At 41.6% G+C, this 26,365-nt stretch overlaps 1 protein-coding gene across 4 annotated transcripts in view; it reads left to right on the plus strand.

Annotated features, from left to right (window-relative positions):
* LOC124596381 (prominin-like protein) overlaps positions 1–26,365 on the plus strand; it is a 527,082-nt gene that overhangs the window by 436,803 nt on the left and 63,914 nt on the right. For 3 of the 4 annotated variants that reach the window (XM_047135496.1, XM_047135495.1, XM_047135498.1), the window contains one exon: positions 10,851–10,901. The exons of the other annotated variant lie outside the window; for it this stretch is intronic. In XM_047135496.1, coding sequence (XP_046991452.1) covers positions 10,851–10,901 — 51 coding nt within the window. The remainder of the gene's footprint in view (positions 1–10,850; positions 10,902–26,365) is intronic. 4 annotated transcript variants of the gene reach the window in all.

Below are 26,365 nucleotides of genomic sequence, written 5' to 3' on the forward strand. Positions count from 1 at the left end.
ACTGAAGCCTTTATAGATAGTAATTATCCTCACAACCTTGTACAAAAACAAATGTCCCGTTCCCTACGTTACCAGTCTCCCACCACTTTTCAAAGTCTCACCGTCTGGCTACAGAGGAGCATTCCTCTCATAACTCGATACCACCCAGGACTGGAATGACTGAATTACATTCTTTGCCAGGGTTGCGACTACCTCTCGTTGTGCCCTGAAATGAGAAATGCCCTACCCAGTATCCCTCCCACCCCTCCAATAGTGGTATTCTGCCATCCACCGAACCTACACTGTATACTCGTCCATCCCTCCACAGCCCCCACTCCCAACCCTTTGCCTGATGGCTCATATCCCTGTAATAGACATAGATGCGAGACCTGTCCCATACCTCCTCCCACCACCGCCTACTCCAATCCAGTCACAAACATCACCTATCCCATCAAAGGCAGGGCCACCTGTGAAACCAGTCATGTGATCTACAAGCTAACCTGCAGCCACTAAGCTGCGTTCTACGTGGGCATGACAACCAGCAAGCTGTCTGGCCACCGACAAACTGTGGCCAAGGGATAAGTGGACCAGCTTGTTGTTGAGCACGCTTCCCAACGTAACATCCTTCATTTCAATGACTACTTCACTGCCTTTGCATATGGATCCTTCCTCCCTGACACCAGCTTTTCTGAATTACGCAGGTGGGAACTCTCCCTGCTATATATTCTATATCCCCATAACCATCCTGGCCTCGACCTCTGTTAATCATTGTCTTCACACATCTAGCACCTACCCTGTTCTCATTCCAGCCCTACACAGCTGTCTATTCCACCAACGCAGCCAGTCTTCTTACTTCTCTACTTTTCTGTTACTGCCTCCCAAATGCCCCACCTCTCCCCTGCCCTCTGTCTAGCCCTCCAACTGCACCTAGCTGCCCTACCCTCTCTCCACCTCATCCCTGTATGCTCCCCAGCAGCACCCCTACCCTACTCTCTCACCCCATCCCTGCCCCAGTCTCATCCTTACCCCCACCCAGTTGCCACTCGCATTTTCACTGCTGTTGCTGCTGCTGCTTGGAGTGTGGCTTCAGCTGCCAGAGACTGGAGTCGTGGGGTGAGAGTAGTGTGTGTGTGTGTGTGTGTGTGTGTGAGAGAGAGAGAGAGAGAGAGAGAGAGAGGAGAGAGAGAGAGAGAGAGAGAGAGAGAGGTGGGGGGGGGGGGGGGGGGGGGGGAGAGAGAGAGAGAGAGTCGTGTGTGCTGGAGTCATCTATTTTTGACAGAGGCTTTGTTGGGTAAAAGCTTATTTGTGATAGTCTTTTTTTCTGTGACTCAGCATCTCTGCTATAAGATGAGTAGCAACTTTACTTTTCATAATATTGTTACGTTCCATACAGGATGTTCCATTGTTTGATTTTTGTTATTATATTGTATTTTTTTCTCTTTCTTAAATTTATATTTGGCAGCTAAACTTTCTCTGTTGTACAAATGGGACATCTGTTGAGTTACTTGTGTTAACTGTTTAGTAAATGGCATCGTATTGCATAAATACACATTTAGAATTTGAAGCTTTTTGATACATCAGTATTAACGGCTTGACAGCAGGTCTCATACAAATAGCAGCAAAATAATAAATGAGGTATGAGACTGATTATCTGCTGTACCAACTGTCATGAATCGTCCACTGTGAGCTAACTCAGTTGTTTACCTCTGTCCCTTACAAAATTGCAGGCAGTCTTTTTCGAGCATGTGGTTACCACAATTACTATGTCACTGTTCACCGTCAGGCTAAGAGTTTCTGCACGTGGCACCATCTTTGCAATGTTGACTTCCTTGTTATGATCATTGTTCCAACTTATCCATTATATCCAAATGTCAGTCATCATCAACTTCTAACTTTAGTGTTGGGACATCACTCATACTTAAGATTCTTGGAATGCTGAAAACAAAGAAATAACATGTTTTAACAAACAGCTCATTGTAAAACTGTATTAGGCAAGACTAGGCAAGAAATTTAGGTCTATTAATGTTAGGAGCTGAAGGATAAAAGTGGCCGTTTACAATGAAATCATTAAATATTCAACAATTGTAGCATTTGCCTGAATCCATTCACAGAAATATTAGATACAAGATGAATTTAGGGATCATGATACTATGACTGTGATGGTGATGGGAGATGCAGTTGAAAAGTACTGTTACAGCACATTTCACACTAAAGTAAACACTTTTTTATTTGCGTAACCTGCTTAATACATTAGGCCGGTAAACCACTATTTCTCCATGTGATCATAATCACATTATAAGCATTTGTTGAATTATGTTACGCATGTTATCAGCTTATGTATACAGGTAGCTTATTTCTCTAAAGCTAACCCCTTTTATCATTCTTACATACTATGTGTCACCTTCTCATCTGCATGTCGTCTATATCCTTGTCCAGTGTGGTGTAGAGGAAGAAATCGCTTAATAGTAGTGTAGGGCCACAGCTAGAATGGTTCAGAATATCTACAATTTTGTATACAGTGTGTCGTTGTTTATTAAGAGGGTTGTCTTTTAAGTTATCACAACCAGTCATTATGTTAAAATTTGTTGTTTGTTATTATTAAAACAATGGCAGCTCAGAAATTGACAGAGTTATTTGTTTGCATTGAGCATTTATAGAAACTGTTTTCATTCATGGAGACCAAACTCAATAACCATCCCACAGCTCAGTTCATTCGACTTCTGGCGATCAGTGTTACTGTTGGTTTCAAAATTTCATCATGACTATGCTTCTGTTGACAATGACCTGATGAAGGTTGACCAAACATAATTGTGGATTCAAAATATATGAATGCCATGCGCAGCAGAATTAAAGAGGATGGGCATGCAATTTGCCATCTGTCAGAGACATCCTTAGGCTTATCAAAGACTGCCAGTAATTTGAATTTGCATCAACATGTAGCTGTGAAGAGATATGTTCCCCAGTGGCAGTTGCTGTAAGCATATGCAGAGAAATGTAAACAATGAGCCAGAAAAATAGAAGACTACAGCTGCCCCCTTGATGGTGGGGGGCACTTCCCTCCCTGTTGCTCCTGCACCACCTATTTCAGGAGCAACGCCCCCACTTCTAAGCTGGAGAAGCATAAGTCTTCTTTGGCTTCTCTCACTAGGAAGAGGTCCCTTGGATCACTCGCTTCCCAGGTTTCTGCTAGTGGGAAAGATGACACCTGCCAGTGGCAGCAGAGGCCAAAAGCAGCTGGTTGCAAGCCTTCATGCTCATCTTCAGTCCTGGAGACTGAATCAGTGAAGTCCTCCCAGGCAGGGAAACACAAGGAACAGCAATAGAAATCCAAAAAGAAGGTCTCCAAGACCAAGGGAATTGCGGTGGCACCCATACCACTGCTATCTCCAAGTTCTGCGTCTGTGGATGAGGTGGAGATTCTGGTGTCTGCTGATGACCTAGATCTTGCCGGACCCTCAGACAAAATGGATATAGACTGCTCAGGCAAAACGTCGGTGGCAGTATGTGACCCTGAGGCGTAATCAGCCTCATTGAATGTTCCATGCCTTCCCACTCTCATGATGACGTCATCCTCCAGTGGAATTGCGGCAGTTTTTTCCACCGCCTGGCTGAGCTATGGTAACCGTTTAGCTTTACACCTGCTATCTGCACTGCGCTCCAGGAAACCTGGTTCCCTGCAATGTGGACCCCTGCCCCCTGCCATCTGCGCCTATAAGTGATATTACAGGAACCGTAGCGACTATAATTGAGTGTCAGGTGGAGTTTGCATTTGTGTCATAAACTCAGTCTTTAGTGACACTGTGCCCCTTCAAACACCTCTTGAAGCTGTGGCTATCAGAATAAGGACGAAACAGGAAATAACTGTCTGCAATATATATCTTCCTCCAGATGGTGCAGTACCCCTGAATGTCTTAGCTGCACTGATTGATCAATTCCTAAACCTTTCCTACTTTTGGGAGATTTTAATGCCCGTAACCCCATGTTGGTGCTTACTGGGCTTACTGGCTGAGGCAGAGATGTCGAAACTTTACTGTCTCAGTACGACCTCTGCCTCTTAATACTGGGGCCGCCACACATTTCAGTGTGGCTCGCGTTAGTTACTCAGCCATTGATTTATCAATTTGCAGCCCAGGACTTCTCCCATCTATCCATTGGAGAGCACGTGATGACCTGTGTGGTAGTGACCACTTCCCCATCTTCCTGTCACAGCCCCAGCATCAAGCCCACGGACGCCTGCCCAGATGGGCTTTAAACAAGGTGGACTGGGAAACTTTCACCTCTGCTGTCACTGTTGAATCTCCCCCGCACAGGAACATCGTTGTGATGGTTGACCAGGTGACTGCAACAATCATTTCTGTGGCAGAAAACACGATCCCTCGCTCTCTGAGGTGCCCTTGGTGAAAGACAGTCCCTTGGTGGTCACCGGAAGTCCTGAAGCAATAAAGGGGCATTGGCCAGCTCTACAGCAGCATAAGGGGCACCCTTCCCTAGAGCACCTCATAGCCTTTAAACAGGTCTGTGCTTGCGTTCGCCAACTTAACAAACGATGGAAGCAGGAGTGTTGGGAGAGATACGTCTCGACCATTGGGTGCCATACGTTACCTTCCCAAGTCTGGGCAAAGATCAAACGTGTTTTCGGGTACCAGTCCCCAACAGGTGTTCCCGGTGTTAACATAAATGGCATGTTATCTACTGACACAAACACGATTTCCAAGCACTTCGCTGAGCACTATGTTTGACCCTGTGCATCGGAGAACTACCGCCCCCCCCCCCCCCCCCCAAGCCTTTTGCACTCTCTAACAGCAGCCGGAAGGGAATGTCCCCTCGTTTACTACATGCCACAGTGAAGCCTATAACGCCCCATTTACAGACTGGGAGCTCCTCAGTGCTCTTGCACATTGCCCCGACACAGCTCCTGGACCAGATCAGATCCAGAGTCAGATGATTAAACATCTCTTATCTGACTACAAGCGACATCTCCTCGTCATCTTCAACTGGATCTGGTGCGATGGCGACATTCCATTGCAATGGCGGGAGAGCACCATCATTCAAGTGCTCAAACCTGGTAAAAACCAAATGATGTGGATAGCTTTCAGCCCATCAGCCTCACCAACGTTATTTCCCGGCGATTTTGTGACATCTCGTTGAATCGGGTGTACTGCCAGTGGTCTGCATTTTTCTAACAAAATATTTCAATGTTGTACCTCAGCGTCTTCATCAGGTGCTTCCTGTGACAGGAGGCACCTGATGAAAATGCCGAGGTACGACGTCAAAATGTTGCATTAGAAAAATGCAGACCACCAGCAGTACACCTGATTCAACAAGATCTCACCAATGCTCTTTGTAAGCTGCTGGAACATATGGTGTGTCGGCAGTTGGGTTGGGCCCTGGAGTCACGTGGCCTACTGGCTCCATGTCAGGGCGGCTTCCCCCAGGGTCGTTCTACCACTGATAATCTTGTGTCCCTAGTGTCTGCCATCCAAACAGCCTTCTCCAGACGCCAGCACCTGGTTGCCATCTTTTTTTATTTACAAAAAAGCATATGGCATGACCTGGCAACATCATATCCTTGCCACATTATACGAGTGTGGTGTCTGCAGCCCACTCCCAATTTTTATCCAGAATTTCCTGTCGCTTCACGCTTTCCGTGTTCAAGTTGGTGGCCTCCCCCCCATAGTTCCCCCATATCCAGGAGAATGGGGTCCCACTGGGCTCTGTATCGAGTGAATCTCTATTTTTAGTGGCCATTAATGGTCTAGCAGCAGCTGTAAGGCCATCTGTCTCACCTTCTCTGTATGCAGATGACTTATGCATTTCATACTGCTCCACCATTACTAGGGTTGCTGAGCGGCACCTCCAGGGAGTCATCCACAAGGTGCGGTTTCCAGTTTTCTGCCACAAAGTCGTGTGTTATGCACTTCTGTCGGCGTCGTACCATTCATCCAAAACCAGAACTTTACCTTAATGGCGATCCACTCACTGTAGTTCAGACATATCGATTCTTAGGACTGGTTTCCGACACCCGATTGACTTGGCTACCTCACCTGCATCAGCTTAAGTGGAAGTGCTGGCAGCACCTCAGTACCCTCCGCTGCCTGAGCAACACCAACTGGGGTGCAGAACGCTCTACGCTGCTGCAGCTCTACAGGGTCCTTGTTCAATCCTGCCTTGACTATGCGAGTCTTGTTTATGGTTCAGCTGCGCCCTCAATATTGCGTTTACTTGACCCAGTGCACCACTGTGACATTTGGCTAGCGACAGGAGCTTTTAGGACGAGTCCGGTGACCAGCATTCTTGTGGAAGCTGGAGTGCCTCCATTGCAGGTTAGGCATGCACAACTGCTGCCCAGTTATGAAGCACACGTTCGTAGTTCTCCTGCACATCTGAATCACTGTCTCCTTTACTCATCCATGGCGTTTCATCTCCCTCATCAGTGGCCCAGGTCAGGGCTTCCAATTGCAGTTCATGTCCGATCCTTTCTTTCTGAACTGGAGTCCTTGCGTTTACCACCTATACTTGAGGTCCATTCACATACACCTCCATGGTGTACACCTAGGCCGCAGCTTTGCCTGGACCTTTCACATGGCGCTAAGGACTCAGTTAACCCTGCGGCTCTCCGCTGCCACTTTCTCTTGATTCTTGACAAGTACAGAGGCCACGAAGTGGTTTACACTGATGGCTCGAGGGCTGTTGCTCACGTCGGCTTTGCGTATGTCCATGGAGGACATATTGAACAGCGTTCCTTGCTCAGTGGGTGCAGTGTATTCACTGCAGAACTGGTGGCCATATCTCGTGCACTTCTTCAGTATATCCGTTCATGCCTCAGGGAATCGTTTATCCTGTGTACTTACTCCTTGAGCAGCCTACAAGCAATCGACCAGTGCTACCCTCACCATCCTTTGGTAGTGTCCACCCAGGAGTCCATCTATGCCCTGGAATGGTCCCGTCGTTCAGTGGTGTTTGTGTGGACCCCAGGATACTTCAGCATCCCAGACAACGAACTTGCTGACAGGCTGGCCAAACAGGCTATGCAGGAATCGCTTCTGGAGATGGACATCTCTGAACCTGACCTGCTTTCTGACCTACACCGTAGGATTTTTAGGCTTTGAGAGATGGAATGGCATAACAGTACACACAACAAACTGCTTGTCATTAAGGTGACTAAAATTGTGTGGAAGTTTTCCATGCGGGCCTCTTGCAGGGAATCAGGTGTCCTCTGCTGGTTCCGCATTGGACATGCTTGGGCAATCGATGGTTACCTCTCGTGCCATGAAGACCCGACTCAGTGTAGGTGCGGCGCCCAGTTGACAGTGGCCCATATTCTGGTGCACTGTCCCACTTTGACTGCCCAGCAATGGAATCTTGGGTTACTGGACTTGTCGCCGCTCATTTTATCTGACAATGCCTCATTGGCTAATTTAGTTCTATGTTTTATTTGAGAGGCTGGGTTTTATCATCTGATCTACGTTTTAGCACATGTACTTTGTCCCTCTGTGTCCTCCACCCTAGTGGTTTTAGGGTGGAGGTTTTAATGTGTTGCAGAGTGGCCGGCTTCTCCTTTTTATTCTCATGGTCGGCCAGCCACTGTAATCTGCTTTCTTGTGTACTCTCTTCAGTTTCTAGTATCTCTCTGTCGCTTTCTTGTCCTCCTTTGTTCCTTTTGGTACTCATTGCCTTTCCTTCATTCTTGTGGTTTTCCCTTTCTTTCCATTTTGTATTATATGTCTATCCTGTTTTATTCTCACACTTGTAGCCTTGTTTTATTAGGAACAAGGGACAGATGACTTCGTAGTTTGGTCCCTTCCCCCTCTTTTAAACCAACCAACCAACTCTAAATTCCAGTGTTCCGTTTTTTGTAACACACAGCTGAAACCCAGCATCACAGATGGCGCTCCCAAAAAACAGGCAGGCAGACGTGCGTCAGGTCTTTGAAAGTACGTAATGTGACGGGCCACCAGTCTGCACCGCTCCTTCAAATCGCTGGTTTCAAATTTTCACACATAAGGACTGTGTACATTGCATTGTTCACATTTTGAGCTCTTGGCATGCAGTGTTCAAGAATTGCTCCCTTATGGTCCCAAAACAAGTTAACATTACCTTTCTAGCACTTCTTTCAGTTAACATCCTGGGTTTTGGAGATGAAGAATGTCACCAGTCCAAGCCTGGTTTCATTCAGGTTCATAAAAATGCACCCAACTCTCATCTCACATTACATTACAGTACAGTGAAGAAATGCCTCCCCTTCAGTCTCATGCTGTCACAACACGTCCCTGCACACTCCATGTGCCTTTCTTTCATTTTTGATGTCAGATGTTTTGTAATCCACCTCAGATACACTTTCTTGAGCATCAGTACGTCACGAACAATATGGTAGGTGATCTGACACTAATTTTCAGTGTTGCTGCAATATCACTCAATCTGATACACTTGTTTTCTTGTATCAACTCATCAACTCTCGCAATGGTGTTCTCGGTGACTGTGCAGTCAGTGCGTCCTAGGCGTGGTGAATCTTTAACACTTGTTACCTCATTTGCATTTATCTGCCCACTCCTTCACTTGCGTTTAACTCAAATGACTATCAGCATATTGCCCTACCATCTGATGCTGAATTCCAAGTGGTTTCAACCCTTCAGCTAACGGAAATCTAATGACACTCTGCTGTTCTAGATTGGTGCAAACCGATAAGGGTGCCACCATCTTGTTCCACAGATCCCCAGCATCCAATTCGGGAGGCAGGCGTGCTAACTCCATCTGATAATAGTTCTAGGACACCACCAAAAAATAACAAAGAAGCACAAACATTGCCAAAGTTTTATATTTTTTATACAACTTTTCCATTTTCTTATTGAATTGACGTATTTCGCCTGCCAGAACATCTGCTTCCATATTTTAGTTTTTCCTGTGATTTTTCACTTTTCTTAATGTCTCAATTATTGTGTGTGTGTGTGTGTGTGTGTGTGTGTGTGTGTCCTACATATTTTAATGAAAACATTAGTTTTCTCAGTCAGTTTGTTTTTGTTAATTTGTTCCTTTTTGCTACATCACTTTTCTATAATAACTTTGCTTTAACCAATTTGCATAAACTATTTCTTATAATTTGAAACTACCATCTTTTTCCTTAACTTTTCATTTTAACTACTGCAGTGCAGTATTTTTTCCACCATTAAAAAGGTTATACAGGATGTTTCAGAAATGTTGGTCAGTATTCAGGGATATGGTGGCAATGATCATTTGAAACACAAGAGTCAAGTAAAACTGGGCTCCAAAACACATACCTTAAGAGCTATGAGCAGTTCTTGATCTTCGATACTGTGAAACAAATTCATTAGAAGAGTTGTGTTTCAAAGTGCTGAAGATGAAAAAGTGCTCATAGCCCTTAAGGTACGTATTTTAGAGCTCATGTTTACCGAACATTTTTTCTTGTTTTGTTCCATACTACCACTTCGCAAAATATGAAAGGCAAGGAGCTTGCAGTAGATGAGATTTGTTTCACAGTATCGAAGATCAAGAAATGCTCGTAACTCTTGAAGTATACGTTGTTTTCTTGACTTTTGTTTTGCATGGTCATTCCCGTCATATCCCTGAATATTGCCCATCACTTCTGAAACAACCTTTACACTTTCTTTCTAGTGTTTTTATTTAAATTGTAGTTTTCACTTGTTTTGAACGGCCCGTTTAAATTTCTTGCTATTCTTCATTAAGTTACCTTAACATCTGAGAGAATTTAATTTGGTTTGCATATTTTATCATACCTGAAACTGGTATTAACATTTAGGTAATTGAGAAGTCTGCCTGGCTTTTTCCGGGAGTGAGGTGGAGGTAAAAGTAAATGAAGTGTAGATACAGAGCATTATATTCTATATTATTTTTTCTTAAACAAAAGGGGGAAAAAGGGTTAGACTTGGCGTTAGAGTAGCAGAATGGAAAGTCATACTGAATTGCTGCAAGTTGAACTCGTAGGACGTGAGTGAAATAAGAAATAAAAATTGAAATAAAATGGAATATACAACAAATGAAAAATAATTACTGGGATAGAATTCAAGTATTGCTTGATGGTAGATAGTTGAAATGCTATACAATAAAGAACTAAATGATAAGAGAATAGTGTTCTAGATATAGTGTCAAAGCAAATGTAATTAAAAAATGAGTGTTACCGAGCATAGAGAAATTGTGAGATCATAACAAAGAAACTAAGTGTTTGTGATACATAATTTCTTAGAGTGCTGTGTGCTGCCACTGTATGCAGTGGCTTGTGTTGCTTGTTTTCTTACTGAGAGCTTTCTCACTAGACAATTAAAGTAGAATGCCAAACAGTGTTGTGCATGGTTTTTCATCTTGTATGCTTACAGGTGACTCTTACAGACCTGTTTTTCCTTTTTCACTGTGAAGGAATGCCAAATCAAAAACCTTTTCATTATCTGTATTATTTCCATTTACCAGTCTTTTGATCATTTGTTAAATGCCTGTGTTTTTGTGCCAACTGTGTCAGTTGCTTGTGTAACTTTGTTTTAGCAGCCATTATACTTCAAAAAGTTCGACATTTTCGTTTTTTTTAAGTCATCAAATTACATCTCTTAGTGTTTTATTCATAGTACAAATGTGAAAGGGGCACACTACTTATTAATGAATAACTTGACATTTAATGAATTTTTATGTGTCAGTGTTAACAATCCTTATAGCAAGTAGTAGCAGTAGTAGTAGTAGTAGTAGTAGTAGTAGTTGTTGTTGTTGTTGTTTGTGATGATGATTGTGTACAGCTCTTTTTTTGCAATTTGTTTCCCCCATATTACAACTTAAAAGTGATCTGTGCATGGAGTGCAATTGCTGTATCCAAATAACAGCATGTGTCTTACTGTTTGTTTCCTTTACAGTGAGTACTTATACGATGCATATGCTGATCGGGATAATATTCCACTCGCCAAGTAAGTTCTTAATACCTCTGTTTCTTTCTCTCCTGTCTGACCCAGTTTTTGTTGGAATGGTTCTCTTGCTATAGGGACTGTTCAGTAGAATACAGTTATTGCTGATGCATTGAAAAGAAATTATTTATGTTGTAACATGTTCTCAATTCATACTTAGTGATGTAAGCTGTCAGTTTACAATATGTATCTCAGTTAGTAATGTTTTTTATAACTTGTAGCCCAACAAAGCAAATTGTGTGACTGGTGATGAGGCAACACTGTCATGTTTTGCTTAGAGGTGATAGAAAGGGAACTGTCTTGTCACAAATTAACTATGGAGCAATAACTATAACCTTCAATATTCTGTGTTATCCTTAATCATGGAAAAGGAATGTGTACGTGTAAGGGACAAAGAAACGAAGAAATAATTTTTAATGCATTATGAGAAACAAATGTCATATGCAAAAATGCTAAAATAAATATTTTATTTATTGAACTATATCAGCCTTACCTTTAGATGTAACGTAATCTCTTTGTAGTCAGTGGCAGAAAGTATTCTGTTGGTAACATACAAAGTTTCTATGTCATTGGAGCTTTCTTCACTATTTTCAAGTTACATTCTTATTTTGTCACACACAGCTATCTCGTTAACTTAAACTAAGTTTTATTGTCTGGTATTAATTTTCCCCTTGTCAGAAAAGTTCCAGAGCAGGTATTTTTTCTGAGTTTGCAATACTAAAAAGGAACAAATATTGTTTTCATGTTACCTGGTATGTGTGCCTGCTTGAAATGGCCTTGGCCATGTGTCTGTGCAAACTTAGTAGGTAGCAGGGCTGTGCTTAGAAACACACTGTTTGGGTTTTTGGCACATTACTTATGGTGACGCAGTGGATGCTGATTGTGAGCAAAGAGTGAACATTAAGTTCTGCATTAAGCTCAGAAAAAGCCATAGTGGACCATGGAAAATGATGAAGCAAGCATATGCGGGTGAGGCACTTTCAACAAGTTGCGTTTTTGAGTGGCACAAAAGGTTTCGTGAAGGTAGAGATTCAGTGCAGGACGATCCCCAAGCTGGTTGCCCATCTACAGCACATACCAGTGCAAACATGGTGTGTGTAAGGCAGTTATTGCAAGAAGACTGTCGTGCAACTGTGAATGTGATACCAGAAGAACTTAATTGGAATTGTGATGTGTGTCATAAGATTTTACGTGAAGATTTAGGGAAACAGAAATTTAATGCAAAACTTTTCCCCCACACATGGACAGGCAGAAAGAGGAAAGACGAAGAATTCCTACTCAACTACTGGATAGAGCCAGATGTGATTCCACATTTCTGTCAAGGGTTATTGTGGGGGGAGTGGAAATTGGTGTTACCAGTATTACCCTCACATGAAGTGTTGAAGTGTTGAATGACAGGATCCTCCTGGATTACCAGGCGCGAAAAAATTCAATCCACCACCTTTGAGAACAAAGACAATATTAATTGCATTATAGTAAAAGATTAGTTCACCATGAGCACGTTCCTCCAGATCAAACTGAACCAAACTCTTTACATCGAAGTTTTGAAATGTTTGTGACAAGCAATTCGACATCACCAACCCATTTGCACCATTATCAGGAGTGGTTCTTAGTGCATGACAGTGCAAGGACCCATAGTGCTTTATCTGTTACCAAGTATCTGGCTAGATGTTTCTCCGGACCTCTAGCCTTGTGATTTTTTCCTTGTTTCCTTGAGTGAGAAGGCAACTGGGATGAAAGTGTTATCAAGATACCGCAGACATCCAAAGAGCTGTGACAAATGAGCTTACAAGCATCATTGTCTACATCTGCATGTACATGGATACTCTGCAAATCACACTTTAGTGCCCAGCAGAGGGTTCATCGAACCACCTACACAATAAAGTCTCTAACAGCTCACAGAAGAAACAAACACCCATATCTTTCTGTGTGAGGTCTGATTTCCTGTATTTTATTATGATGATCGTTATACCCTATGTAGGTTAGCGTCAATAAAATATTTTCGCATTTGAAGGAGAAAGATCGTGATCGAAATTTCGTGACATTATCCCACTGCAATGAAAAATTCCTTTGTTTTAATGAAACAATGGAACATCCAGGATGGAATTACTTTGTTTTACTGATGTACACCCCAAATCCTGCATCATATCAGTGACACTTTCTGCCCTATTTCTCCATAATAAAAATGTGCTGCTTTTCTTCAACCTTTCTTGATATACTCTGTTAATCCTATCTGATAAGGAGGCAGTCTCTTTAGTAGACCTGTTGCACCTTCTAAGTGCTCTACCAAAGAGTCTCTCTGGTTTGCCTCCCCCCACAACATTTTCCATGTGTTTTTCCAATTTAAGTTGTTCATAATTGTAGATCCTAGGTATTTAGTTCAATTTATGGCCTTTGGATTTGTCAGATTTATTGTGCAACAGAAGTTTAATGGATTTCTTTTAGCGCTCATGTGGATGACTTCATGCTTTTCGTTATTTAGTGTCAGTTGCCAATTTTCACACCACACAGATATCTTTTCTAAAACATTTTGCGCTTTATTTTGATCTTCTGATAACTTTACTAGATTATAAACAACAGCATCATCTGCAAACAATCCAAGACAGCTGCTCAGATTGTCTCCTATTCATTTATGCAGAACAGGAACAGCAGAGGGCCTACAATAGTACGTTGGGGAATTCCAGAAATCACCTCTGATTTACTCGATGACTTTCTGTCAGTTACTGAGAAAAGTGACACTTCTGACAGGAACTGAAACAATATTCCATAAGTATGCACTTTGTCTACAAGTCACTTGTGAGGTACAGTGTCAAAAGCCTTCTGGAAATCTAAAAATACGCACTCAATTTAAATCCCCGGTCACTAGCAATCAACACTTCATATGAGTAAAGAGCTAGTTGTGTTTCAGAAGAACAATGTTTTCTAAATATGTGTTGACTGTATGTCAGTTTACTGTTCTCATTGGGTTAATTCATAATACATGTTCCAGAATCCTGCTGCATTTTGACGTCAATGATATGGGCCTCTCTTGAAGTATACAGATATTGCATCAGCATACTCTGAAAGGAACGTAATTGGGATACAGTCTGGACTGGAAGACTCGTTCTTATAAAGTGATTTAAGTTGCTTCACTATTCCAAGGATATCTACTTTTAAGTTACTCGTGCTCTTGATTCATATTCTGTAATATTTACTTCATCTTATTTGGTGAAGGAATTTGAGGAGACTGTGTTTAGTAACTCCGCTTAGGCAGCACTCTCATTGATCCATTGACCTTGCAGAGAAGGCATTAATTGTTTTTTGCTGCTAGCATACTTTACGTACGACCAGAATCTCTTTGCATTTTCTGCCAGGTTTTGAAGTCAGTGCTAAATTTCAGGCTTCTGTAAAAGATTGCCAATCTTCGAGATTTTGCATTTATTTAAATTTGGCGTTCTTTTTTCTTTGGTTCTGCAACAGTGTTCTGATCCGTTTTGTGTACTAAGGGGTATCAATTCCATTGCTTGTTAATTTATTTGGATAAATCTCTCGGTTGCTTCCAATATAATTCTTTGAATTGGAGCCATATCTGCTCTACACTTACCGGTACATTGTCAATTTGGAAGGAGTTGAAAATTGACATGCTTGCTTCCAAGACCTCCATAAATATCGGCAACTGTGTATAGATAGCTGAGGGAACTAGTTTGATGTGAGCTACAATCATTATTTGATAAGTGGAAATTTTCTGTTGAAGGGAGTATTAGAGAGTATCATTTCTGTTTCCAGGCACTCCCATCTTGTCATACAAATAATATTCCTGGTCAATCGTTTTTGCATTGCAGTACTTTGATAGTATTGTGCAGATTTACTTGTATTTGGAGAGAATTTGCTTTACATTTTTCCAAGCTTCGGAACATTAAAGAGCTATTCACTTTAACAGCTCATGTGCTGCTTTACTCACCTGGAAGTCATCATCACAACTAACACCGGCTCGCATATTCTTCTGTTTGTTGCATACAGTTCAAAATATCAGCACAAGTGACTCTCTGTACCAACACTTAGTTGAAAAATGAGTAGTTGTTGCCTCAATCGCACACTTAGCTTTGAAAGGTCACTACTCAATTTTAAGGAGTACATATTTATTTGTTAAGTAAGTGACATCTGAGCAGAAAGTACCTAATGTATGATGCTGTGAGATGCAGCAGTATGTTTTCAGGAAGTTGTTGTTCTGTGCCATTTTCAGAGCGAAATAAGTGTTAAAAAAAGGGGGGAGGGACACCCCATCCAAACAGGTCTTGAATGGCCAACAGTATCAACTGGCTGCCATGTCATCCTCAGCCCTGGGGCATCACAAGATGAGGATACAGAGGGCATGAAGTCAACACACCACTCTCTTGACTATTTTCAGTTTTCATAACCAGTACCACTACTGCTCAATAGTGTAGCTCCTCAATTGGCCTCACAAGGGCTGAGTGTTTCCCTCTTGCCAACAGCTCTTGGCAGACCTGGACCATGACCCATCCACACGCTAGCCAAGCCTGACAAAACTTCGATGAACTGTCTGGAACCAGTGTTACCACTGCAGCAAAGTTGTTGGCAACATGAGTATAAGTCTGTAAAAGTACTCACAAGCTAACAGTATGAAATATAAATATAAGGACTGTAGCCAAAGCCAGTGGTCTTCCATGAAAACCAGAAGCATCCGATAAAAGTTTTATGTAAGTGAGCTCCTTCATGAAACAGTTATTTAAATTTTTCTCCAAATATTATATAAACTGTCATATAATAATCAGTGATCAAGCTTGTTTCATTTACACATCATCAGCAGTAATTCTGTACCATAATAATATTACATGTTGGTACATCATTATCATTGGTGATGGTGGTGAGTTGTAAATAAGTGATGAGTAGAATGGCAAGAGATAAAAATTGTATCTGGTCAACAATTATTTCATTGTATGACAATTCTGATATAGTAGCTTTGTACAAGGTATCCAGAAACACCTGACTTTCTTGAAAATAAAATAACAACTCGGGGGAAATCATATAAAGATATATTCTCTTTTTTTGTAGAGAATTAGCATGTATTGCTTTGAAAATAACATTTGATAAGTGTCTACTATGCTGAATAACACATTCATGTAGTTTTTCTTGGAAGTGATAACATAACTCACTGAAACATGTCATTTGGAATCTCCCGAATGCAATCACGAATTCAATCTTTTTACTTGTTGATGCTGGTTGGGTTTTGCTCACAAATTTTATGTTTAAGTTAGCCCCAACAAAAATATTTAGGTGCTGTCAGGTCGGGTGAACAAGCAGGCCAATTGATGTCCCCAAAGCAAGAAATAATTCTGACTGGAAAAATTTTATTAAGGACTCCCATGGAAAGATGTGCAGTATGGGCTGTTGCTCTATTTTGGTGGAACCATGGGTGATGATGTGAACTGACTTCATGATGCAGAAATGTTTGCTATGTATCTCTGTAGTGCTCAGAATTTGCTTATACAGAATATCCCTAACTTTCAAAACAATATGGACCAATAGTGTGCTGAGAGGAAATAGTGCACCGCACTGTCACTGTTGCACTATGCGTAGGATGCCCCAGCAATTCAAACTGGGTTGTGCATTGCAGAATTGATAGTTCTGTTTGTTTACATACCCATACAAGTGGAAATGGGGCTCGTCTGACATCATTAACCTGTTCACAATGATCTCTTCATGTTACAGAAGCTCCAGGAACTTGTCTCATCATCTTGTCCCTTTCAGTAAGCTTGTGGACAACTCGGATCTTGTATGCATGTTTGTGAAGGTCTTTGTGCATGATATCGTGAATGCTGGAATCCACCAACCTAGGTGTGATAACTTGCCGCTGAGCTTGTCATTGAAGACTATGAAAGGTCACATCCCATACGTGATTTGCGTTTTCTGGATGACAATGCCCTGCAGGTTTGCTGTCCTTCATAGTTCTTTCTTGACACAGTCTCAATTCTCACAGCAGCAGAGTATTGCGACCAGGAGCAAAGCTACATCAAAAGTTGTCATGAAACTGTGATAGACATTGTCCTTGTAAACTGTTCTATCTCCTCAGTGCCGTGTTCCATAGACCAGTACTCCATCTTACCTAAACTCCAGACAAAAGTGCCCAATGTGGAGTGGAGTATTACATTACCACATGGCAGGTGTCGTGCAACAAAAGTTTAAAAACCATCAGGTGTTCCGGGCACATTGTGTGTATTAAATGTCAGAAACACAAAATGACAGAAGAGAAGCAAAAGTGCATGCAGATATTAAATATTAAAGAAAAAATCCTTTTTGACTTGGATATAAAACAATATGTAAATATAAGAAAAGTATATCAGTGCGTGTCACATAAGAGCAGTCATAGGAAAGCAGGATTGTTAGTGACACAGTACCATGAAGGTGATTTCTGTGGGTGAAGAAACAAGTGTTAAAAGCAGTTATAGTTAGCCATTTTTTATTTATTTGGCAGATTATTGGCATCTGAAGGGTTTAAAATTTGGTTAGTCACTATTGTAGATGTTTTAGAATTTGATTTTTTTATAACTGTGTCCCCAATTACTAAAATGTTTATTAAATATGTTTTGAATGTGTGGTGTATTAATATTACTGTGGAAGAGTAAAACAATTGCAATAGCTATGAGATAAATTGTAGCAATATAGCAGAAAGACAGTTCGTCAGATAAATTTTCAAGATAGTTGCATGGGAATGGTGGGGATTGAATTGTTTGAAAAGCTGATATTTCAACAGTGATGGCAAATTTTATACTTCTGACATCTCTACAGTAGTGTATTTCTTACAAAGTGCATAAGGGCTGTTTTGGTTGAACAGTTACGTAATATTTTCTTCACAGGTGATTAAACAAGACACATATTGCTACACATTGTTAAATTTGCAGATTAGAATTTATAGTGTGAGTTAGCCCTTTACTTCCTTAAAAAAAACTTACAACAGAAGAGTGGTGAAGTGAGATGACTAAGCATAAGAGTTATCTGTCTAGAAATTCATGCATTTTAGTACCGAAGCTCTCGCTACTTTTGTCTGTCAGACACATTGAATGTATTTCCAAATGTGATGTTCTGTGATGGGAGACATCTGTGGATTGGTGATTTTTACTGAGTGTCCTAGGAAAAACTAATATATCTAAAACGATACAGATTTTTCATAAGGAAATGCAAACATTTGAAATTTCATAGTTCATGACTTCCTTGTAGTAAACTATGTTCCACTGACTTACTTTTTTTTATTTAGTGCTTTTGTTAAATAAGTATGTGCTGCTGTACATGACCTAAGAGTTTTGGCCCATAGAAGTTGAGAAAATAAATAGCAACCTTATTATGAGAGAGTGGGGGAGGGAGGGGATTTGTGTAGATCAGTGGGAGAACTTACTTGCTGAAGATTCTTATCCAGCATGTTAAGAACACTCATATTATCTGGTCTGCAGGACTTATAATGAAACAGCACAGAAGCCAGTTTAAATCCATCAACTAACCCTATAAAGCACAATTGATAGGACACTAAAACGTCCTTTTCCTGCAGTGTCATAAAATTTTGTGTACATTACATGAATCAGAGTACCAAGTAACCCATTTTACTTGTGAGAAAAATGTCTTCCTAAAATAACATTTCTTGTTATGAAGGTTCTGATCTACTCAAACAATAATACAGTGTTGTGTTGTCACAGACAGTGGCTAGGGTTGGCCTTTGACCCTGGTGTGTGTTGTGGGTACTGAATTCAGCACTTAGTCTAGCTGGTGTGGCCAGCTCACAGCGTAAGCACATTGTATCCAGGTCATGTGCTGCTGTCAGCAGTATGGGGACAAGAGAATGTTGAGTCAGGGCTCCAACCCAGGCAATGTGTGGCTGTGACTGCCTCTGAGGAAGACACCCACACTGGCACATGGATCAGCACAGGATGCACCAGAAAGTGTGGCATCAAACCATAGGCTGAACCATAGAAGGCTGTGACAACAGCTGGCCGCAGCAAAATGTACCTGCACAAAGGGAGCCAGCAGCGGTAGACTATGCCTGCAGTGGTAGTGTGTGCCCACACAAGGCAGCTAGGCAGGCTCAGGCATGAACCGAGGACCCCAAAGCTGGTGACTGGCAGTTGGTGGAAGTGGGCCGACAGGTGGGCATCTCACTAGAAGGCAGCAGGTTGACTCCCAGTGGCTTCCAGACTTAGGCCAATAGGCAGTCCTGCAGCTTAGTGAAGACAGTATCTTGCTTGGCAGCTCAATGGCCTATTTAAAGATGGTGACTGGTGTAAACTTCCTCTCATAGCTAGCTGCTCTGCTAAAATCGGCATTATTTAAGCCAATTAACCCACCAATGCTTTGACAGACTATCACTCATTGTCACACAGGACAGGGAGGAGTGCGATGGCAGGCTAGTGTGTGTGGTAACCCCAGTCCAGTCAGTGACACTCCAGCCTGGCTTCATACTTCCGCTGTGTCAGTGGTGCTCAGCCCTGCTGGTAGCACTGAGACCTAGACGTGTGATAACTTTGCATATGACAGACCTGGGCGGTGACTCCTACTGTGTCAGCTCTGGTTGTTCTTACCAAAGAACACCTTTGTGGCCTCCCTCTTTCCTGCTTCCTTGATGCCTCTTGCACCATGTTGTGGTGGCATGCATCATTATTTCAGCATGCCAAGCAAAACAGATGTAACATAACACAGCTCCTCTCTTTGGTGTAACATAACACAGCTCCTCTCTTTGGAAGATCCAGAACACCAGATTGCAGACTTGACTGTAAACACTTCTGAAAAATATTGTATGACTCGCCTTGCAGTTTGACATATGTCTTTTTTCCTTACACTAGTTCAGCTGAAACCACAATGTCGATTGGCTGAGAACTTAACTATTTCCTACTTCCTACAGTTCATTTAGTCGCTTGGTAACTGGTGCACAGGGAGCTCAGTTAGGAGGGGGTGGGGGTTTGCCTTTAGTAGGTATAGACTGCAGAAAGAAGAGTCAAGACCAAATTGGCACCCAAAATTCACACACATCTTACCATGTCTATATGGTGTTCATCATTACTATATTGCTGCATGTGCTGGAGCATCTGTTAAGCAATAATGGGTGGAGTAAATTAGGTTTTAAGGTATTGTTGAGGTAGATTAGGTTTTGGGCTGGAAATCCATATAGTGATTTACGTGGCCAGTACAACAAAGGATGTGGCATTTTTACAATGGTAGCTAGGAGATGAAATTGTGGTCCTGAGGTGTCACAAGTTGTGCCATTAATTACCGTGTTTACTCGAATCTAAGCCGCACTCAAATCTAAGCTGCACCTGAAAAATGAGACTCGAAATCAAGGAAAAAAAATTTTCTCGAATCTAAGCCGCACCTGAAATTTGAGACTCGAAATTCAAGGGGAGAGAAAAGTTTATGGCCGCACCTCCAAATCGAAACAAAGTTGGTCCATCGTAATATCAGAGACAATTTAAGTCAAATGAATGACGATACAGCTACAGTAGTTTGCTTCGAGTTGTAAGCTTAGCAGTTAAGCTTTACCAGGTAGACATTGCTATGCGCAGGCGCTCCGTCCGTATTTATACGGGTACCCTTCCTTTTTCACGTGCTTCGTCTCGTTTGAATTCATTGCTTATTTTTCTTTGATAAGTGCCGTTCTCTTTGTTATAGGTGCTTACGTCACTCTAAGCTGAAAATGCCTTATTGTACTATGTGTTCCATTGTTTGTCGCATTCTGAAGATGAGTATTTACGACCTGTCGCCGCTCACGGTATGGCTTGCTTTAGTGCACGCTGCCGCCACTTACAATAAAGAAAAAGAGGAATTGTCTCATTAGTGAAACAATGGCAAGAGACTGCTATTTGCTGTTACTTACACCACTGCACTAATGATCAAGAACCAAATAATAAACTGCGTATGATAGAAAATGTTCTGAACGAGAATTTAGCGGAAATTTTTCTCCGTTTGAAAATCTTTACAGGCGCCTCTTTAGTACATTACATTCTGCAAAGAAATTAGTAATATTAGATTCAAAAATCTAGTTAGTTGCCATGCTTCATTTCTAACTATCACTATTCAGCATAAGAATAATATGAATATAAACATGACATGATATGTATATTCTTCCGCGTTTGCTGTTGTCTCACTCTAGTCTCGTAGTTTATTAGGCAGACAGGATTTAAATGAGATAACAGCAAACGCGAAACAATACATGGCAAAATGTTTATACTCATATTATTCTTACAGTGAAGAGAACACAGCATGTGGTTCACAATTCATAAAAGTTCCTGTTATCATGAATCTGTTCTCACAGGTAGGAAAAAATTCAGAACGTAGAGTTGGCCATATTGACAAACATCCCAGTCTTGCCAGTAGATTTTCGTAGTACATTGAAATGCTGCTACATTCGAAGATGAACAATACGGAATTTGTATTTACTTCGTTGGATAACGTTTGAAAATGCAGTTGTCGAAACTCGGGACGGAGAAAAAGCTCGTCTTCCACTTTTTTAAAAACTTATTTACTGACGCAGAGGTTTTGGCACCAGTATTTATCTTTGTGCCTGCAAAGCGTGCCTGTGTAGCGTTACATATATTCAACGGCAGAAGTTAGTTGTGGCGGCACCTACCAACATTTTTCAGAATTTCCGCTTGCTTTGCACTCGATTCTAAGCCGCAGGCGGTTTTTTGGATTACAAAAACCGGAAAAAAGTGCGGCTTAGATTCGAGTAAATACGGTAATAAACCGCTGCTTTGCAGCTCTAATCATACTGCACCATTGGATCAACTTTCTCATAACAGCTAGTGACAATATGGAATATATACAATGTACCTCCACTCTTTGAAAATAAGGTTGTGGTACCGGGAAGTCCTGAGGGCATCTTTCTTCCTGTGCTCCCCAAGGAATAATTGCACCTCACATGCTCCTGCAGTAGTCTGGATCACTTGGGTCGGGCACATAGTGAACTCACTCTCTGACAGCAATGGAGTTTGTCCTCTGACATTAACACAGGTTTATTCCCTTGTTTGTAAATTAGCATCACCTCCTTTGTTCTAATTTGCATATACTTCCCCAAAGTCACCTATCTCACTGGGTAGAAGCAGACCGTGTAACATTTGTACTGGGAGTTAGTACTTGGCTGCCGGAAATTAGACCAGCACTTGTACTGTTGATGTCAATTCCTACCAGTACGATGTGATAAAATAGTGACAGGGCTTTTTCATCTGGTTTAACAGTGAGCTCTAATTCAGCCAGTATTTCCTTCTTCACTATACATAGGCCAGCCAGAAATTGCTTATATGGTAGCAGTGTAGATTTAACTGCCCATCCACCACGTGCTATATGGCCTCCTGCAGCCCTGCTGTCTCCATTTGAATGTCCTTTATGTTGTTGGCCAGTGTTCATAAAAGTCTTCTTACAGCTACCCCGGTGTCCAGCAAATCTAACCAAATCTGTATAACATTCAGATCCTGATTCTCTGCACTGATTGCTATTTTCGCATAATCCTTCAGTCCTGCTGTCTGCTTTTGCAGCATCTCATCATTGTTCAGTACGTCCTGTTCCAAGATAGTAGGTCGCATAGTATGCCACTCTGCTAGATCCTTAGTAGCTTCCACTACCCCCCTTCACCTGTACTAGAGTATGACTAGGCTCCCATATCGTCAGTACCTGTGGTCCCAAATACCGTATCAGCAGCATCCAACCACACTTTCTCACCTTGTTGCATGTACATGGTACCAAATCGACTGCTTGTTTTAATTGCTCACTCAGATGTTCATTGGAGAGATGTACTTCTTCCTATAACCCTTTAACCCCTTCTTCAGTTCTGAGAATGTTTCTTCTAACCTCCATACTTCATTTCTCATTTCCCACATATTGTATGTTAGTTTTAGCTTCCAACAGTGGCTGGTTAAGACAATATCTTCCTGGCTGGAGAACAGTACCTCTCCTTCCAGTCGTCGGTCGTGCAGTGTACATATATCTTCCTGGCTGTGGAGGTGCAGCACTGCCAGAACTATAATGCACCTCATGGTCATCATTGCTGGTGACGCTACCTGGAGAAAGGAAGCTCCAGTCACGCTTTCTCTTATCCTCAGAGTCAATTGTCCATGATCCACACCTATTAATATACTCTCAAATATACAGGTTGTTCCAGGAATAATGATCAATATTCAGGGATATAACAGGAACAACCATTTGAAGCTAGAAAGACTAGTAAATACGGGCTTTAAAATGCCTGCCATATAAGCTATGAGCATTTCATTTCTTCACCTTTGATACTACTAAACAAATCTCTTCTACTGCAAGCTCTTTGCTTTCCATGTTGTGAGAGGAGATGATTGTATGGACCAAACAAGAAAAAAATGTCAAGTAAACATGGGCTCTAAAATGCATGTCTTAAGAAACTGTGAGCACTTCTTTAGTAGAAGAGACATGTTCCTGGGACACTGAGTGTGAGGAGTCGGTCACCTTCAGTCACTTCTTTAACTTTGCCAGCTTTTTAAGTTTTTGTCACCTGTTTCAACATTTTTGAAACATTTTTTTCTCTTTCAGGAAGAAAATAAGTTATTTCCAGTCTGAATCCTGTGCTGCACTGCTGGGGTTGCTGGCAGGAGACTGCGGGGATCTAGGGCCTCAAATTCCACCAGTAGGCTTTCCACTGCTAATCTCACTCTGCTCCTTAAAATTTTCCACCTTCGAACATAATGCAGTCATACTGGCAGTCTGCATATGTCTAATGTTCAAACTCGACCGCTCTAGATCCTCATCTAAAACATCCAAATTGTCAACTATCAATCCTTTTTGACGAACTTACATCATCATTGCCAAAATTATCTACACTGACCCAGGTACCACTCATTCACCATCTATTTCAGTGTGCGTACAATTCTCCTGCACACAAAACGTGTGTAACACATTCAATTCATGATTCTCCTCCATTGGTTATACTGCTCAGAATGTATTTCCAGGCAATTCGGTTCTTACATTCATCAAAAGTAATTTACCTGTACCTTGTGGTACTTTTATTACACAAATTGGCTCTGCATACAGTATAACTGGTTCCTCCTTCGTGAAGGATTAAATTTGCGGCAGTATGTCACTGACAGTAACTTTCCTCAGTTGGAACAAAGTTCCCCCGAGTTCCACCATGCATTTTCAAAGACCTATTTTTGTGGAATTTTTATACAAGAAATTTAACCCTGGGATTGTGCACTGACCTTCCCCTATGTGGAGTAAAATTTCTGTACTCTCTCAGAATTGTTTTGATCCTGACCTGACTTTTAACATCACTGAACCTATTGTCCATACATCATTCTCCCCTTGTCCATGCAACTTACCTTGAAGAAGGTTTAAGTGCCTCTTCTCCTAGGTGATGCACAGACAACCACAGCTAAAATTCTAAAATATTTGCTCCAACATGAATTGATTAGTGAAGATGTAACGACAGTCTTACAAAAAGAGTAGGTAGCTACTCACCATATAGAAGAGATGTTGAGTCTGACGGGCACAACAAAAAGACGGCTGTAAATTTGGGCTTCTGACAAAAAGACCTTTTTTTAAAGCAGAAGACATGCACGCCATCATGCAAGCACTACACACACACACACACACACACACACACACACACACACACACACACACACACACACACACAAATCCCTCCCTGCAGCCCAGAGATGTTAAGTTAGGCAAGAGTGGAGACCATATTGTGTCTTCTGATTGACTGCTCAAGCAATTTTCAAATGTTCTGTCATACCGCGGGACACAAATTGAGATCTACATACTCCGCAAGCCACCGTACAGTGTGTGGTGGAGGGTACACTGTACCACTTCATGTCATTTCCTTTCGTATTACACTCACAAATAGAGTGAGGAAACAACAACTGTCTGTATGCCTCCATATGAGCCGTAATTTCTCATATCTTCGTGGTCCTTATGTGCATTGTATGTTGACGGCAATAGAATCTTTCTGCAGTCAGCTTCAAATGCCAGGTCTCTGAATGTTATCAATTGTGTTTCTTGTAAAGAACCTCACTTTCCATCCAAAGATTCCCATTTGAGTTCATGAAGCACCTCGATAATGCTTACATGTTGTTCAAATGTACCTGTAACAAATCTAGCAGCCCACCTCTGAATTGCTTCAACATTTTCCTTCAGTCTGACCTGTTATGGGTCCCAAACACTTGAGCAGTACTAAAGAACAGGTCGCACCAGCTTTGTATAAGCGGTGTCCTTTACACGTGAAACACTCTTTCCTAAAATTCTCCAAATAACCCGAAACTGACCATTTGCCTTCCCTGCCACAGTTCTCACATGTGCACGATGTGTGTGACACAGCGCAGGGCAGCCTGCGTTTTTGTAACGTAAGAGGTTCAAGTGCAACTGCGCAGATAGGGCCACGACCCAATGGTGATGCAATGTGCACCTGCTCCAGATTGTGTTGAACTGTGGTAGTGGCACAGTTTCTTGTCATGCTAGTACTATGCTCGAGATGAGGCGGTGAGCGGAAGCACAGTGTGTATGGGCAGTGGTAGTGCTGGATGTCTGAAAAATATTGCCATACTACTGAACTTTATTGTCATTGAGTAGTGTTCCATTTTCACCATTTAAGCTCTTGACCTCTTTTCATGAGTGTGTTATATGTTTCATGAGTGTGTGTTATATGTTTCAAGAGTGTGTGTGATATTTTTCATGAGTGTGTTATATTTTTCAGTTATTTATTTCTATATAGTTTTGCTATTGTTTTTCTTTTGTCAAGAATAGTGCACAACTGAATGACTGTTGAGCCATTAGCCACTTGGGTTACAGCTTCTGCCTCCACAATGTGTTCAGACCCCAAAAAGGGCTGAATGATTCATCATGAGGGTGGTGAAATAGGAAGTAAGACTATAAAATTGTGTGTTCGAGAAGCAAGGCAGGAAGTTTTAAATATTTAATAATGAAACAAATTGTCTATGTGCTGCCTATTATGCTGATGATCTGGACAAAAATTTGAAAAGTGGAAATTTCCAGTTACATCTCCTTTGTGCTCCTGCTAAAAAGCTTCAAGACATGAAGTATGTAAGTTTCAGTGTGATTACTTGGATATGAATGTAAAAAGACACTTTATACTACATACTTGTGTACATCACATTGTCACTGTATGCTAGAAACAGTAGAAAAATCCCATGGCACGTCGTGACAAGAAAAAGCATTTCAGTGGTTGCATACACAGTATCAGCATCGATAAACTAATTGCACAACTTGCTACACAAATGAAAATTGTGGTCAGTATACTTCTGAAAGTATGAGCTGAAAGAGAGTGGTGATTTGATATATTTAATTTGCTGAAATGGGTTCCTGACAAAGGCAGGCCTACATTCATGACAATGTTTCTCGAATGACTTAAACTCTTCGTCTCACAAGGCACATCTGGCTAGCTTCCACATTGCTGTCACATGCGTTATTCACAGCTGTTGACAGTACTCTGACCATCGTGTGTTGTGCAG

The sequence above is a fragment of the Schistocerca americana genome, chromosome 2, assembly GCF_021461395.2.
Source record: "Schistocerca americana isolate TAMUIC-IGC-003095 chromosome 2, iqSchAmer2.1, whole genome shotgun sequence".
NCBI lineage: Eukaryota > Metazoa > Arthropoda > Insecta > Orthoptera > Acrididae > Schistocerca > Schistocerca americana.